This window comes from Pleurodeles waltl, chromosome 12 (assembly GCF_031143425.1).
Source record: "Pleurodeles waltl isolate 20211129_DDA chromosome 12, aPleWal1.hap1.20221129, whole genome shotgun sequence".
In the NCBI taxonomy this organism is placed as follows: domain Eukaryota; kingdom Metazoa; phylum Chordata; class Amphibia; order Caudata; family Salamandridae; genus Pleurodeles; species Pleurodeles waltl.
Genome location: NC_090451.1, coordinates 519,751,711 through 519,769,971, shown reverse-complemented (window position 1 = coordinate 519,769,971; position 18,261 = coordinate 519,751,711). Strand labels below are relative to the sequence as shown.

General features: G+C 45.1%; 1 protein-coding gene across 1 annotated transcript in view; it reads right to left on the bottom strand.

The window, feature by feature from the left end:
* Window positions 1–18,261, bottom strand: part of CSNK2A2 (casein kinase 2 alpha 2) — a 478,508-nt gene that overhangs the window by 269,677 nt on the left and 190,570 nt on the right. The window contains exons 5-7 of the mRNA XM_069217427.1: window positions 7,140–7,199; window positions 2,686–2,769; window positions 1,679–1,789 (exon numbers count right to left, since the gene is read on the bottom strand). Of these exons, the coding sequence (XP_069073528.1) occupies window positions 1,679–1,789; window positions 2,686–2,769; window positions 7,140–7,199 (255 nt within the window). The remainder of the gene's footprint in view (window positions 1–1,678; window positions 1,790–2,685; window positions 2,770–7,139; window positions 7,200–18,261) is intronic.

Genomic DNA, 18,261 nt, shown 5'->3' with positions numbered 1-18,261 from the left:
AAGCCAACCTCATTCAGCTACTGTAGTGATGTGCATAACAGAGTCTAGGCGCCACTCGTATGACTAGTTGCTTTCTAGGATGTCTGCGAATCCAGGGACGGGGCCCACCTGTTAATTGGCTGCGACCAAGGTGGCGATCTCTATACTTAAAAACCTTTTCAGGTGGAAAAAAATCCCAGTTCACAGAATAGGGGGATGGGAATGTTCGAGTATTTACCTGGAAAAGTGTTACCGAAGGTAAGTAACTTGCTCCTCTGATGGCTACTTCTAATCGCAGATTGCAAAGCAGTACCGCACAGGTGGTGGGTTTGTGAGCTGGCTCAATCCAAGAAGTCCTGCATGACTGAGCAGGCACAATGACCATCTCAACAGACTTGGCAGTCCAGAAAATACAGCCTTGTGAATGTGTTGTTTAACACCCACATAGCAGCTTGGCCAACGTCTGGAAAAGGCACTTCACAAGCCAACAGAGTGGCAGCAGCCTTTGCTCTGGTGAAATGAGCCTACAAACCTTCAGGGAGCAGTTTCCTTGCCAATTGCTTAGCTGATTTTAATGCAAAGCATGATCCAGAGCGATGCTCTTGCCCTTCTTCGCTCAAGGGAATTCCACCAAAAACGAATCTATACAGTGTTCCCTCAAATGACTGCTGTTGAAGCATAAAGCTCTTTTTGGATGCAGCCAATGAGTCTCCCCACCTCCTTAGAGGGTGAGCTAGAGCGAAGAACACCAGTAGGATGATGTTTTACCCAACAGGAAAAGGAGTAACCACTTTCACAAGAAAAGCAACTCAGGACCATCTTATCTGGGAAGAACGTAGTGAATGAAGGGTTGACAGAAAGAGCTTGCATCTCACTTGCTGCACTGATATAACAGCAATGAAGAACACGGTCCTAAGGGTGAGAAGCTGTAATGGACAGCTATGCAGGTAATAAAGACGGGACGCAAATTGTCAGGGACACTAGGCAAGACCTGTGCAACAGGGTCCCAAAGGGCATGAGCATAACATCCTAGAAGGCAGGTGGCATTGACCGAGCATAGTGCTAAGCCAGTTGAGAAACTCACGTTTCCCAAAGGTTTCGATACATGTTGAACGCTGTTCGGTGGTGTGGTAGGGAATGCATTGGGGTTAATCTTACTGAGTTCTGCATGACTAAGCTCTCAACACACTGAACTTTCAAAAATTAGAGATAAAAGTCTAATGCAGAGACAGGAGGTAGCTCCAGATCTGCATCTAGTGGCCAGAAAGAAAGTAACTGATGTCCGTGCACGCAAGAGGCGCTTATATGTGGTTCTGTGTGTCACTTCCAGAGTGGAACATTTTTAGGAGCTGCACAATGCCACCTACTGGCGTAATGGTGTACTGCTGTAGAGACGTTTCCAGATCCATTCTAATGCCTGGGAAATATTCAAAAGATGAGGAATCATCTGAAGTTAGAAGTATCTATCAATAATAATTGTGATTTTCAACATTGATTTTGCCCTTCAGCTCCTCTCTGCCTATAATCGCCATCTCCAAGCAATGTTGTTTTATGTGCTCCATTCCTCATTGTCCTCATCAATGCTGTCAAAACAAAAGGCAATAACTGCAATGTATTTAGTATTTCTATGGAAACCTCATGAAGAGATCACCCCTAGCCTCTGTTCATTTCAGAGAATGTTTCACATAGCCACTCTTACCTGGTAGTCCACAAGAAGCTCCGGTCCTTTGAAGTACCTGGATGCCACACGGACATTGTACTCTTGCGCTGGATGGTAAAATTCTGCCAAGCCCCAGTCTATAAGCCGCAGCTTTGAAGTGGGATAAAGATGAAAACATCAGAATCAAGTATATTCTATGGAATGTTACTTTATAAATAGAAAGATCCCATGCTTTCAGCAGTCTAACAAAGTTCCAATGTGTCCACTAAAGGTGGATGTTAAAATCAATAAAAACACAAACCACACCCAAAAATTCAACAACGGAATGCATAAAGCATCTTAAATCACACACCCTGATATTAAAGGAGGGCTGCTATTAAAACATACTTGCCTGCAGTATCTCAATTCCGTCCCAGGGCAGCTAGCCCAACCAGTTCAGTTAAACAAGCAGTTATGATGTGTAATAAATTTAATCTCCCCCTGATCTCTGATCAACGGGGCCCAAACACTGCTTAGTCTCTGGAAATAATAGTACACACATCTGCTGCAGTAGAACGCCAAAAATAAATCAGTGGCAAACTGAATGAAAGGGCACATAGAAACAGAAATCTAGATGTACCTACAATGGATTTTTGTAATGTTCTGGCAGAAATAGGCAGTATATTGACTATTCAGTTTACACAGATTATCATTAAAATAATTGACTGTCGCTTTTACTCTCCAAGAGGGTGCTAGCTCTTGCTTTAGTAAGCGAGGGTGCTAGCGCTTGCTTTAGGAAGCAGGAGTGCTGTCAATGGTCAACAGATCTATCAGGCGCATGTTTTTCAACAATGTCTATTAGTAATCCGAACTCCTGCATTGATCATGCATCTTAAGGACCAATGCTTAAGACATTCATCAATCAAGACATACATTAAATAGACCCATACAGGCAGGAAGGTTTCAGTACTAACTTTACAATTAATACTTTTCAAAAAATGGTAACAGAGGAGACACTAACCTGCACTACCATTGAACTTTCACACTTAATACTCTTAACACCTTACCTTTTTCTGTTGGTGATCAATCATAACATTATGTGGTTTGACATCTCGGTGCATAATTCCCATACTGTGACAGTAATCCAGGGCCTGAGGAAAAGAGAGAAGAAGTGCACTGATTCCAAGCTATCATTGAAACTCATGCTTTGGGGAGCAATCCAAGTACTCCTTTAAAAAAAAAAACTACAAGTATACATTATGAAGCCCACAGAGAAGCTTACAATTCCTACATAGTCCCAGATGCAGTCATATAAACGTTCTCTACTGGAGGTGGAAAGGTGCACCCTAGCAGGCATGCCTTTTCCATCGGCATATAACAAAAACAAGCATTAGCATAGCCAATACATCTCAGCTATGCAAGAGCTACTGGCTTTACCGACGTGTTTTAGACATTATATAAACTAAAGTGGCTGGTGTTCAGCATAGCTAAAGGTTAGTGGCATAGAGTTAAGAACAGTAACGCAGAATGAAGAATAGTGGTGTAGTGTGGCGTATAGCAGAGAAGAGCGGCGTATAGCAGAGAAGAGTGGCGTACAGCGGAAAAGAGTGTTGTGGAGATGAGGGGCCTAGAGCGGAGGTGCCTTTAGTGGCATGGAGTAGAGTGTCAGAGTAGAGTAGTGTTCTAGAGTGGCAGAGTGGAGTAGTGTCGTAGAGTAAAGGAGAGTAGCAACTTAGAGCGGAGCAGAGTAGTGTGGCATGGCGTGGAGTGGTACAGAATGGAGTGGAATGGCACAGAGTGGCGTATGCAAGGTGTAGTAGTGTACTGCCATTAAAAATCACAGTGCAGAAATGTTAATGTGTGGAAACTATATGACCTAGTGTATTGATTTGTTTTGATTGTGTTCAAATATTTGTTTCCAGCACACTTCAGAATTACAAAAAATGTGCTTCAAGTGTGCTTTCCTAATTCTGAAATATTTGCAGTTAATTTACAGACTTTTAAATTTTGTTGCGCAATAGAAAAAAGCCAACCCCCCCTTAAATAACCCTAGATGTCAGATAAAGCCTCTTACTTTGAAGTCAGAAAAAGAAAAGTGAACACCTAGCTCCCTCAGAAGACAGAGCCTGACATTTAACCTCTGTCTTTAAATGCACAGCAAATATGACACGAACAAAATGTAACGGACTGCTTAAAGAAAGCAAGCAATGTGGAAGAATACAATAAACAGGAAATGCTCCACAAGATGGATGGCAATTTGCATGTTTCTCTTTTTTTGCTAATCAATGTCATTGCTGTTGTTGAGGTGCTGGCAGTGTCCATTGTTAAGTTTGCGGAAGCTAGTGACATTAACATGAAAATAGTATCTCTTCCCGAACGCTTAACTTTTTGTCAAGAAATGCACCAACATTTTGAATATAGTTGTATTAAATTATCACACAATATTCAAACTTATTGGACCGTGTACTAATAAAGGCCATAAAATAATTGATCACAAAGCATTATCCATTTGTGGTAAAGTGGAGGTACCAATACAGTGGCTAAATTGCACAGTGTGTAAACAGAAAACCTGAGTTTCTAATCCTGGTTTCACCACTTCACCAAATTGTGTGATCCCAGGCAAATCACCTTTTTCATTACGGTTGCTCATCTTGATTGCTTCTAAAGTCTGAGCACAAACTGAAAAATTAAATTCACGATGTAGGAACAATCCATGTGCATGATTTATGAGAGAATAACAGTGCTTCACATGTAACAATGATGGCTATATATACAGTGCAAAAAAAAGATGTCAATGCAGTGACAATCTAATGTACTGCAGTGAAACCAGGTACTCAAGAAAAGATATTTCTTATTTGACGCAATCTTTATCATATCAACATACTGCTTGCAGTGCCACTTACATTCCTATTGATTCATTCCACAACTCGTGCTTTGGCTCATACAGCTAAGACAGAACCTGGCTCAACACTCCCTATAAATTTGCTGGCTTGCCCCAATAGTTAAATCTCAGACCTAAAAAGGCTACCTTTGTCAATCGGTCCATGTAGTGATCACTTCAGTTAATGGGATAAACACAATGTAGCTGCCCTTCCACTGTGGTCTATTGCTGTCCTTTTATCAAGGATGATGCGAATTCTAGGCTTGTTACAGAAACATCTTCAATGCATGAGTTCTTTCACATTCAGGGATACTGTACTGTAAGCAGATCTGTGTTATTAACCAGACACACTAAAAGAAGTCTGATGTACTCATACGAAGAATCTTAATTTTTGTGTTTAGTAGAGAAGGAATGCTACTCGGTGCAGAGTCCTCTTCTTCAACAAGATTTGCTATTTTTAACCTCTGCATTACAGCCATGCTTGAATAGTATAGTATCCAGTATCAAATGTGTTGCTTTGGAATGGATGACTGATTTTACTGTCCCTTCAAAACCAACGGAACATATCAGACACTCTACAGCTAGTTTTTTTTAAGCGATCATCATGATCACAAATAGTGTACCTGGTTCGAATTTGTGCAAGTGGGTGCTCTCAATGGATCGATTTCTGTACTAATATAGTGTGCTCTCAATAGAACCATTTCTGTGCTAGTATATGTCATATAGTAATAGCTTAACTTTGCTTAGTGGCACAGTATCAGTGGTGGGGATCGTAGCTTACCAATGTGCTTCAGGGCTACAATTATCAGTGTACTGACAAAAAGCGAATTATCTGTAATCTAGTCCCTCACTACACCAACCACACTCTCTTCAAAATCAAACATTCTAACCATGCTACAGAGCCTCTATCAGCCTACCTAGCCTAAGAAACATGTCATACCCGTATCTGCAACTGAGTCAACTTGATTAACCCCTCCTCCACTCAAGGAATTTATTCAGACTGGCTAAAAGTGGGTCAAGTCATGTCGGTCCTACTAAATAGATAAACTGCGATCTTCCTGCTACTATGACGTGAACAACTTTCCATTCCATGCCTTCTGTTCCTAGCAAAACTACTGGAGAGCTCTGTTAAGAACCGACCTCCGGTATTTGTCCGTGACAATAGCCCTTATCGAGGGCTTGCAATCAAGCTTTCAGACTGGCCACAGTAGTGAAACGAAACATCCATGACTCTAGAATAACCATCCAGAAACAAATTAACACCGTGGGCAGCGGTCACGATGGTTAGCAGAAGTGAAAGTGACCACTTTTGTCTAATCCATGGAATAGAATCCTTCTCAGAGAAAATCATTTTAAGGAAATGTCCCACACACTTGTTCTATAAAGAATTTATTAAAACAACTTCATCCTTTCAGGTATAACCAAAACGCACCAAGCTCCACTAAAGGCCCCTCTGCATGATTGATCTCTAGAGACAGTCACTCTGATCCCAAAACCCCTGCACAGTGTTCACTACAAAGGTACACCTTTAATGGCAGACTGACTTTAAACCCTGTGTGCCTTGTGAATAATTCTTGACAAGCAAGCTGAAGATCAATAGGGATATAATCGGCAACAAAGCTCAAGTACTCCTTTGGGGAAAGTCAAGTATTCAACAAACAACACCTCCAACAGTCTTTTTCTGTATATGCTCCAAAGTACTGAAATGCTATTCTGCATCTATTCGACCAATCGCCTCTTTAAAGACATTCAAATGAGAACTCTTTATCCTTGAACTGTATGTTCCCTCACCCACTACCTAATTGCCTGTCTCCTATTGTCAGTTTTATTGCTTTTGTCGGTACCTTGAAGAAAAATGTAATCTGTTTGGAAAGCTTTCTCAATTTCTCTGTCAGCTTCTGCTTCACCCAATTCTATTCGGTCTCTTATTTCAGAACAGACCTAACCGCTGTCCTCTTGAGCAGAACGTCTATATCCTGCTCTACCGACCAGGAGGAAAGGTGTTAACACCTTTGGTGGATTGTGGAACTTGCAGAATAAGTAATCTAGCTTTGGTAATACTGGTTCTGGCGGTCTATCTACCTTCAGATTCCTCACCTCTTGAATGTCCCCAGAATCCGGACTTGCTCCGGAAAATTAAAATAGCTCTCCTGCACCTGCAGGTAGCACCACAGCTCCAACTAAAAAACAGCACCTCCCCAGACAGGACATCGCAATGCCATCAATTGCACCACCTTAGTGCTCTGACATCACTTACTGCCCTTTCTAACCCCTCCCCCCTCTCCCCCCCCCCCCAAAAAAAAGGTGAAGACTAGATTGATGATTACAGAAATGCAGTGTTTAATCTATCATGGAACCTTACTCAAAATAGAATACTTCTCATAACAGAGTGTTGGCGAGGAAACTAGTTAAGATAGAAACATTGTAAGGAACTTGATTTTATAATGGATACATCTCCCTATTCATTCCTAATTTTTTATGAATCAGTTCCAAAGCAATAAACACAAGGAGGGTCTGAAGAGAAATGCAAGGACTGTGCTATATGGACACGTGGCAGCAATCAGTCCTGCACCAACAGCTGACATCTTACACAGCTTGGCCCATCGCTCATACAAAAGGCACTACTTCCTTAATACTTACTTTGAGCAGCTCATACATGTAAAATCGGATATCAAAATCTGTCAGGATCTGGTACAGTTGCTGAAACAAAAAGATTAAAGTGGTAAATATATTTTAATATCATACGTTTCTGTAGTGGTTCAATATCAACCGGCTGAGCTGTCAATCATGCAAAGAAGCTGTGTGTGGGTGTGGGGAGGGGGGTTGGTGAGGGAAAGGATGCTAATATTAACATGTAGAGTTTGCATCTATGAAAATCCAGAAAAAAGACAAATGAGTTGCTAATGGGTGACCAGAACACAGAACCCAAATGTAAGGAAATGCCTCCTTGGCATGGTTACCCCCTGACTTTTTGCCATTGCTGATGCTAAGTTTTGATTTGAAAGTGTGCTAAGGCCTGCTAACCAGGCCCCAGCACCAGTGTTCTTTCCCTAACCTGTACTTTTGTTTCCACAATTGGCACACCCTGGCATCCAGGTAAGTCCCTTGTAACCGGTACCCCTGGTACCAAGGGCCCTGATGCCAGGGAAGGTCTCTAAGGGATGCAGCATATCTTATGCCACCCTGGGGACCCCTCACTCAGCACAGACACACTGCATGCCAGCTTGTGTGTGCTGGTGAGGACAAAACGAGTAAGTCGACATGGCACTCCCCTCAGGGTGCCATGCTAACCTCGCACTGCCTATGCAGTATAGATAAGTCACCCCTCTAGTAGGCCTTACAGCCCTAAGGCAGGGTGCACTATACCATAGGTGAGGGCACCAGTGCATGAGCACTGTGCCCCTACAGTGTCTAAGCAAAACCTTAGACATTGTAAGTGCAGGGTAGCCATAAGAGTATATGGTCTCGAGTCTGTCAAAACATGAACTCCACAGCACCATAATGGCTACACTGAAAACTGGGAAGTTTGGTATCAAACTTCTCAGCACAATAAATTCACACTGATGCCAGTGTACATTTTATTGTAACATACACCCCAGAGGGCACCTTAGAGGTGCCCCTTGAAACCTAAACCGACTACACGTGTAGGCTGACTGGTTTTAGCAGCCTGCCACACTCGAGACATGTTGCTGGCCACATGGGGAGAGTGCCTTTGTCACTCTGTGGCTAGTAACAAAGCCTGCACTGGGTGGAGATGCTTATCACCTCCCCCTTGCAGGAACTGTAACACCTGGCGGTGAGCCTCAAAGGCTCACCCCCCTTTGTTACAGCACCCCAGGGCATTCCAGCTAGTGGAGTTGCCCACCCCCTCCGGCCACGGCCACACTTTTGGCGGCAAGGCCGGAGGAGATAATGAGAAAAACAAGGAGGAGTCACTGGCCAGTCAGGACAGCCCATAAGGCACCCTGAGCTGAAGTGACTCTGACTTTTAGAAATCCTACATCTTGCAGATGGAGGATTCCCCCAATAGGGATAGGAATGTGACCCCCTCCCCTTGGGAGGAGGCACAAGGAGGGTGTAGCCACCCTCAGGGCTAGTAGCCATTGGCTACTGCCCTCCCAGACCTAAACACACCCCTAAATTCAGTATTTAGGGGCTCCCCTGAACCTAGGAAATCAGATTCCTGCAACCTAAGAAGAAGAGGACTGCTAAGCTGAAAAACCCTGCAGAGAAGACGGAGACACCAACTGCTTTGGCCCCAGCTCTACCGGCCTGTCTCCCCACTTCTAAAGACATTGCTCCAGCTACGCTTTCCCCAGGGACCAGCGACCTCTGAATCCTCAGAGGACTGCCCTGCTCTAGAAGGACCAAGAACTCCTGAGGACAGCGGCCCTGTTCACCAAAGACTGCAACTTTGAAACAAAGCAGCAACTTTGAAACAACTTGCGTTTCCCGCCGGAAGCGTGAGACTTGACACTCTGCACCCGACGCCCCCGGCTCGACTTGTGGAGAACAATCACTTCAGGGAGGACTCCCCGGCGACTGCGAGACCGTGAGTAGCCAGAGTTGCCCCCCCTGAGCCCCCACAGCGACGCCTGCAGAGGGAATCCCGAGGCACCCCCCGACCGCGACTGCCTGCTCCTCAGATCCCGACGCCTGGTAAAGACTCTGCACCCGCAGCCCCCAGGACCTGAAGGATCCGAACTCCAGTGCAGGAGTGACCCCCAGGTGGTGGCTACCCCGAGGAGCCCCCCCCCTTGCCTGAATCGCTGAAGAGACCCCTTGGTCTCACATTGATTTCTATTACAAACCCGACGCTTGTTTGCGCACTGTACCCGGCCGCCCCCGCGCTGCTGAGGGTGTACTTTCTGTGTGGACTTGTGTCCCCCCCGGTGCCCTACAAAACCCCCCTGGTCTGCCCTCCGAAGACGCGGGTACTTACCTGCTGGCAGACTGGAACCGGGGCACCCCCTTCTCCATTGAAGCCTATGCGTTTTGGGCACCACTTTGACCTCTGCACCTGACCGGCCCTGAGCTGCTGGTGTGGTAACTTTGGGGCTGCTCTGAACCCCCAACGGTGGGCTACCTTGGACCCAAACTTGAACCCCGTAGGTGGTTTACTTACCTGCAAAACCTAACAAACTCTTACTCCCCCCAGGAACTGTTGAAAATTGCACTGTCTAGTTTTAAAATAGCTATATGTGATTTATGTGAAAAGTGTATATGCTATTTTGCTAATTCAAAGTTCCTAAAGTACCTACCTGCAATACCTTTCATTTAAAGTATTACATGTAAATCTTGAACCTGTGGTTCTTAAAATAAACTAAGAAAATATATTTTTCTATACAAAAACCTATTGGCCTGGAATTGTCTTTGAGTGTGTGTTCCTCATTTATTGCTTGTGTATGTACAACAAATGCTTACCACTACTCATTTGATAAGCCTACTGCTCGACCACACTACCACAAAATCGAGCATTAGTATTATCTCTTTTTGCCACTATCTTACCTCTAAGGGGAACCCTTGGACTCTGTGCATACTATTCCTTACTTTGAAATAGTACATACAGAGCCAACTTCCTACACCAAATAGTCCTGAAAGTGACTCAGTAGGAGGAGGAGGAAAGTGGTACACACGCTCTCCCTCACCCTTTACCCCCTTCTTGAATGCCATCACAGAAAGGTCTTGCTTCCTTCTCCCACAGTCTATTCCACATGTTAACTTCTTTATAAGTTTGTTTCTGGTGAATGAAAGACTTTTAGCAGATCTACTGAAAGCATCATTAGGGAAGGCAGTGGGAAACATGAAAGTGTAGACTCCTGTGTGGTAATGAGAATGGCTTATGATGATAAACATTTGGGGAATCCTTTAACATAAGCACTCTAGGTAGTTCAGGATGAACCATTTAAACAACTATCAACTTGCCCAAGGTTTGTAATAAATACAAAGTAGCCTCCTGTATCTAGAGTACTGGTGCAGAGGCCGAGCTGCCGAGTGTCAGGTCGGAAACTTTTGGTCATATACACGTACTCCTTGCTATGTTTATTCCAAGTTGGCCTCAAGACAATAAGCTGATGTATCCAGGCTAACAGAATCTAGCTAACTAAGCTGCCAGGTGACTGCACAGAATAACAAAATCTGCAAGGACTGGCCAGAGAATCAAAATTCACACATGAAGTGTACATGCAACCGAATACACTCAGAAACGAAGGGGAGTATCTTAGAAGACACACTAATAGTCAGAGTCACCAATTACTTCCAGCCTCATGCTGTCATCGATACTTAGCACAGCAGCCAATTTAGTTTCACATTTGGACAATCGCTTTGAAATCTCCTGGTAATTCTTATAAAGTTCAAATGTATGCAGTTTTCAGATGCACTTTTGCAATAAAAAAACAAATGTTGGTGAACCCAATGCTACACAAAGGGTGACTAGTTATTAAATACATAAAAATATAAACAATTTTGACTAGACTCAGAAATAAAGTGACTTTGAGGTGAAGTACACATTTATTTTTGGAGCATGCTATTCTAATATGTGATCCAGTTCTTCCATTAGTTTCACCTGAAAATGAGAAAGCTTCCGGGGAAATTACACATTTCACAATTATCTGTCCATAACAGTGACTGACCATTATAAGGGTTTCATTTTTACCCTCCATGCCATCACAACACGCCCTGCCAAACATACCAAAATCTGGACTATTAAGGTTTTTGTCTCTAAAATCCTACCCCTCTTGCCAAGCAGGTATCTGGAATTGTGAAGTTTGTCTCTCTAAAATCCTGCAGCTTTAGCCAAGCAGGCAATCTCGAATTACTCAAAAGAGAGACTGAGCATGGTAGCAGTATTCAAGAAAAGGGTTAAATCTTATACATTAAACAATCGTTTAAATATTTGTTCTCATAAGCCAGTGGTCTTATGGCATCTCGTGCAGTTTGGTTAAACTGCAGACACATTATTTGAGCATTCAGGTGTGCAATTCAATTTACATGCACACAAATAATGAATATCAGGATTCAAATCCAATTTCAACTGATTATTCACTGCATATTGATTTCTGCTCTCCATTCCTATTTTTTTAGTCGTATCTTCTCAGGCTGGCAAGAGAATACCATTCAATTTATTATACATATATACAACGAACCCCCTGTGACTGGTTTTCTCAGTGTGGCAATATATACTTCCTCGCCATTCGCCCCCCCTGGCTTTCCAATATTACATGGGATCATCTGAAGTTATTTAAAACATAAATGAAAATCGAAAGTATGTTTCTGTAGTGGGGTTCAATTATTGAAAGATATGGATCACTGCGTTTTATCTTGCCCATTTGCCTCTTAGAATTATCTGCGCATAATCTTCCATTAGTAGCCTGTATGTTCATCTTACAATATGTTGTTGTGAAAAGTGTACACTTGGACTGTGCTGGAGAGCAGGTTGAAGTGGCTCCTTGATAGTGTTGTTCCGGATATAAAAGTATCAGCACTAACCACATTCTTGAGCGTCCTCATTACAGAATTTGGCTACAAATGGGCCTTGGGAGCACATCGAGAATAGGCGCTTATTGTGATGTTGTCAAGACACCATACAATTACTGAGAATCTAAAACTAAAACAGAGGTACTTCAGCTGAGAAAAAAGAATTATTTTTTAATGGCTGCAGTAGTATCTAGTCTTGACATAGTATTCTTTGGTTTATATGTCGCTATAGATATTGTATGTTTTGCCAGCTGTGTTAATTCCCTTGCGTCTCTTTCCTTGCCCTTTGTGTGTGAGTCCCTCACACACTTTGGAATGTTGAAATTTTTTTTGACTGCTAGCTAAAGACGCTGAAGGCATTCTGTGGCGATTTGACGAGAGGGAATAAATCATTTTGTGCTCTTTATCTCACGTCTTTGTTGTTACTACATGTGTATCTATTACAAGGACGACCGTGTATGCCAGCGGTTCCCAAACTTTTTGTCCGGCTGCTCTTTGACCTTTTGGCCGTTGGACATGGCTCCCCTTTATGGACAATCTGCATGTGGGAGGTGAAAGCTCAATATCGGCAGACATAATGGACCAAGAAATAGAATCCACTAAGTTAATGTGTCACCAAGATACATATGGGTTAGAAATAAACCGAGTGCTTCCAAGTCAAAGTAAAAATGGCAGTGTGTGTTACATATGCTGGGGGAATGGGCAAATCACTGGTGTAAGGAAATGCCTCCTTGGCATGGTTGCCCCCTGACTTTTTGCCTTTGCTGATGCTATGTTTACAATTGAAAGTGTGCTGAGGCCTGCTAACCAGGCCCCAGCACCAGTGTTCTTTCCCTAACCTGTACTTTTGTATCCACAATTGGCAGACCCTGGCATCCAGATAAGTCCCTTGTAACTGGTACTTCTAGTACCAAGGGCCCTGATGCCAAGGAAGGTCTCTAAGGGCTGCAGCATGTCTTATGCCACCCTGGAGACCTCTCACTCAGCACAGACACACTGCTTGCCAGCTTGTGTGTGCTAGTGAGGACAAAACGAGTAAGTCGACATGGCACTCCCCTCAGGGTGCCATGCCAGCCTCTCACTGCCTATGCAGTATAGGTAAGACACCCCTCTAGCAGGCCTTACAGCCCTAAGGCAGGGTGCACTATACCATAGGTGAGGGTACCAGTGCATGAGCATGGTACCCCTACAGTGTCTAAATAAAACCTTAGACATTGTAAGTGCAGGGTAGCCATAAGAGTATATGGTCTGGGAGTCTGTCAAACACGAACTCCACAGCACCATAATGGCTACACTGAAAACTGGGAAGTTTGGTATCAAACTTCTCAGCACAATAAATGCACACTGATGCCAGTGTACATTTTATTGTAAAATACACCACAGAGGGCACCTTAGAGGTGCCCCCTGAAACTTAACCGACTATCTGTGTAGGCTGACTAGTTTTAGCAGCCTGCCACAAACCGAGACATGTTGCTGGCCCCATGGGGAGAGTGCCTTTGTCACTCTGAGGCCAGTAACAAAGCCTGCACTGGGTGGAGATGCTAACACCTCTCCCAGGCAGGAATTGTCACACCTGGCGGTGAGCCTCAAAGGCTCACCTCCTTTGTGCCAACCCAGCAGGACACTCCAGCTAGTGGAGTTGCCCGCCCCCTCCGGCCAGGCCCCACTTTTGGCGGCAAGGCCGGAGAAAATAATGAGAATAACAAGGAGGAGTCACTGGCCAGTCAGGACAGCCCCTAAGGTGTCCTGAGCTGAGGTGACTCTAACTTTTAGAAATCCTCCATCTTGCAGATGGAGGATTCCCCCAATAGGGTTAGGATTGTGACCCCCTCCCCTTGGGAGGAGGCACAAAGAGGGTGTACCCACCCTCAGGGCTAGTAGCCATTGGCTACTAACCCCCCAGACCTAAACACGCCCTTAAATTTAGTATTTAAGGGCTACCCTGAACCCTAGAAAATTAGATTCCTGCAACAAGAAGAAGGACTGCCCAGCTGAAAAACCCCTGCAGCGGAAGACCAGAAGACGACAACTGCCTTGGCTCCAGAAACTCACCGGCCTGTCTCCTGCCTTCCAAAGATCCTGCTCCAGCGACGCCTTCCGAAGGGACCAGCGACCTCGACATCCTCTGAGGACTGCCCCTGCTTCGAAAAGACAAGAAACTCCCGAGGACAGCGGACCTGCTCCAAGAAAAGCTGCAACTTTGTTTCCAGCAGCTTTAAAGAACCCTGCAAGCTCCCCGCAAAAGGCGTGAGACTTGCAACACTGCACCCGGCGACCCCGACTCGGCTGGTGGCGATCCAACACCTCAGGAGGGACCCCAGGACTACTCTGATACTGTGAGTACCAAAACCTGTCCCCCCTGAGCCCCCACAGCGCCGCCTGCAGAGGGAATCCCGAGGCTTCCCCTGACCGCGACTCTTTGAACCTAAAGTCCCGACGCCTGGGAGAGACCCTGCACCCGCAGCCCCCAGGACCTGAAGGACCGGACTTTCACTGGAGGAGTGACCCCCAGGAGTCCCTCTCCCTTGCCCAAGTGGAGGTTTCCCCGAGGAACCCCCCCCTTGCCTGCCTGCAGCGCTGAAGAGATCCCTAGATCTCCCATTGACTTCCATTACAAACCCGACGCTTGTTTCTACACTGCACCCGGCCGCCCCCGCGCTGCTGAGGGTGAAATTTCTGTGTGGGCTTGTGTCCCCCCCGGTGCCCTACAAAACCCCCCTGGTCTGCCCTCCGAAGACGCGGGTACTTACCTGCAAGCAGACCGGAACCGGGGCACCCCCTTCTCTCCATTCTAGCCTATGTGTTTTGGGCACCACTTGGAACTCTGCACCTGACCGGCCCTGAGCTGCTGGTGTGGTGACTTTGGGGTTGCTCTGAACCCCCAACGGTGGGCTACCTTGGACCAAGAACTGAACCCTGTAAGTGTCCTACTTACCTGGTAAAACTAACAAAAACTTACCTCCCCCAGGAACTGTGAAAATTGCACTAAGTGTCCACTTTTAAAACAGCTATTTGTCAATAACTTGAAAAGTATACATGCAATTTTGATGATTTGAAGTTCCTAAAGTACTTACCTGCAATACCTTTCGAATGAGCTATTACATGTAGAATTTGAACCTGTGGTTCTTAAAATAAACTAAGAAAAGATATTTTTCTATACAAAAACCTATTGGCTGGATTTGTCTCTGAGTGTGTGTACCTCATTTATTGTCTATGTGTATGTACAACAAATGCTTAACACTACTCCTTGGATAAGCCTACTGCTCGACCACACTACCACAAAATAGAGCATTAGTATTATCTATTTTTACCACTATTTTACCTCTAAGGGGAACCCTTGGACTCTGTGCATGCTATTCCTTACTTTGAAATAGCACATACAGAGCCAACTTCCTACATTGGTGGATCAGCGGTGGGGTACAAGACTTTGCATTTGCTGGACTACTCAGCCAATACCTGATCACACGACAAATTCCAAAATTGTCATTAGAAATTGATTTTTGCAATTTGAAAAGTTTTCTAAATTCTTAAAAGACCTGCTAGGGCCTTGTGTTAGATCCTGTTTAGCATTTCTTTTAGAGTTTAAAAGTTTGTAAAAGTTTGAATTAGATTCTAGAACCAGTTTTAGTTTCTTAAAAAGTATTCCAACTTTTAGAAGCATAATGTCTAGCACAGATGTGAATGTGGTGGAACTCGACACCACACCTTACCTCCATCTACAGATGAGAGAGCTAAGGTCACTCTGTAAACTAAAGAAAATAGCAATAGGCCCCAAACCTACCAAAGTACAGCTCCAGGAGCTTTTGGCAGAGTTTGAAAAGGCCAACCCCTCTGAGGATGGCAACTCAGAGGATGAAGATAGTGACTTGGAGGGAAATTCCCCCCCTCCAGTCCTACTTAGGGAGAGCAGGGCTTCTCAAGCCCTGACTCCACAAATAATAGTCAGAGATGCTGGTTCCCTCACAGGAGGGACCAACAACTCTGAAATCACTGAGGATAACTCCAGTGAAGAGGACATCCAGTTAGCCAGGATGGCCAAAAGATTGGCTTTGGAAAGACAGATCCTAGCCATAGAGAGGGAAAGACAAGAGATGGGCCTAGGACCCATCAATGGTGGCAGCAACATAAATAGGGTCAGAGATTCTCCTGACATGTTGAAAATCCCCAAAGGGATTGTAACTAAATATGAAGATGGTGATGACATCACCAAATGGTTCACAGCTTTTGAGAGGGCTTGTGTAACCAGAAAAGTGAACAGATCTCACTGGGGTGCTCTCCTTTGGGAAATGTTCACAGGAAAGTGTAGGGATAGACTCCTCACACTCTCTGGACAAGATGCAGAATCTTATGACCTCATGAAGGGTACCCTGATTGAGGGCTTTGGATTCTCCACTGAGGAGTACAGGATTAGGTTCAGGGGGGCTCAAAAATCCTCGAGCCAGACCTGGGTTGACTTTGTTGACTACTCAGTGAAAACACTAGATGGTTGGATTCAAGGCAGTGGTGTAAGTAATTATGATGGGCTGTACAATTTATTTGTGAAAGAACACCTGTTAAGTAATTGTTTCAATGATAAACTGCATCAGCATCTGGTAGACCTAGGACCAATTTCTCCCCAAGAATTGGGAAAGAAGGCGGACCATTGGGTCAAGACAAGGGTGTCCAAGACTTCAACAGGGGGTGACCAAAAGAAAGGGGTCACAAAGACTCCCCAGCAGAAGGGTGATGAGACAACCAAAACTAAAAATAGTAAAGAGTCTTCTACAGGCCCCCAAAAACCTGCACAGGAGGGTGGGCCCAGAGCCTCTTCACAAAACAATGGGTACAAGGGTAAAAACTTTGATCCCAAAAAGGCCTGGTGTCATAGCTGTAAACAGCATGGACACCAAACTGGAGACAAGGCCTGTCCCAAGAAAGGTTCCACTCCAAACTCCCATCCAGGTAACACTGGTATGGCTAGTCTCCAAGTGGGATCAACAGTGTGCCCAGAGCAAATCAGGGTCCACACTGAAGCTACTCTAGTTTCTGAGGGTGGGGTGGATTTAGCCACACTAGCTGTCTGGCCGCCTAACATGCAAAAATACAGACAGCAACTCTTAATTAATGGGACTAGAATAGAGGGCCTGAGGGATACAGGTGCCAGTGTCACCATGGTGACAGAGAAACTGGTTTCCCCTGGCCAATACCTGACTGGAAAGACTTACACAGTCACCAACGCTGACAATCAGAGAAAAGTACATCCCATGGCAATGGTTACTTTAGAATGGGGAGGGGTCAATGGCCTGAAACAGGTGGTGGTCTCCTCAAATATCCCAGTGGACTGTCTGCTTGGAAATGACCTGGAGTCCTCAGCATGGGCTGAGGTAGAACTAAAAACCCATGCAGCAATGCTGGGTATCCCTGAACTGGTGTGTGTGAAAACAAGAGCACAGTGCAAGGCACAGGGTGAACAAGTAGAGCTGGAGTCTGGAAAAATGGCCCAGCCTACCAAGAGAAAAGGAAAGTCAGTTGGGAAACCAACTGCAACACAGCAAAAGAAAGGGAACCTCTCTTCTCAGGAAGAAGTTCTGCCCTCTGAGGGAACTGAGCCTTTGGAGCTTGAACCTTATCAGGTTGAGCTCTTAGGCCCAGGGGGACCCTCAAGGGAGGAGCTGTGTAAGGGACAAGAAACCTGTCCCTCTCTTGAAGGCCTTAGGCAGCAAGCTGCTGAAGAGTCCAAAGGCAAGAAAAATGGAACACATAGGGTCTATTGGGAAGATGGGCTCCTGTACACTGAGGCCAGAGACCCCAAACCTGGTGCCACTAGGAGAGTGGTAGTGCCTCAGCTGTTCAGAGAGTTCATCCTAACATTGGCCCATGACATTCCCCTTGCTGGACATTTGGGACAAACCAAGACGTGGGAGAGGTTAGTCAACCACTTCTACTGGCCCAATATGTCCAACATGGTTAAGGAGTTTTGCCTCTCCTGCCCCACCTGTCAAGCCAGTGGTAAGACAGGTGGGCATCCAAAGGCCCCCCTCATTCCACTTCCAGTGGTGGGGGTGCCCTTTGAAAGAGTGGGTGTGGACATAGTTGGTCCACTAGAACCTCCCACAGCCTCAGGAAATATGTATATCCTGGTAGTAGTGGATCATGCTACCAGGTATCCTGAAGCTATTCCCCTTAGGTCGACTACTGCCCCTGCAGTAGCCAAGGCCCTCATTGGTATCTTTACCAGAGTGGGTTTCCCTAAGGAGGTGGTGTCTGACAGAGGTACCAACTTCATGTCAGCATACCTAAAGCACAT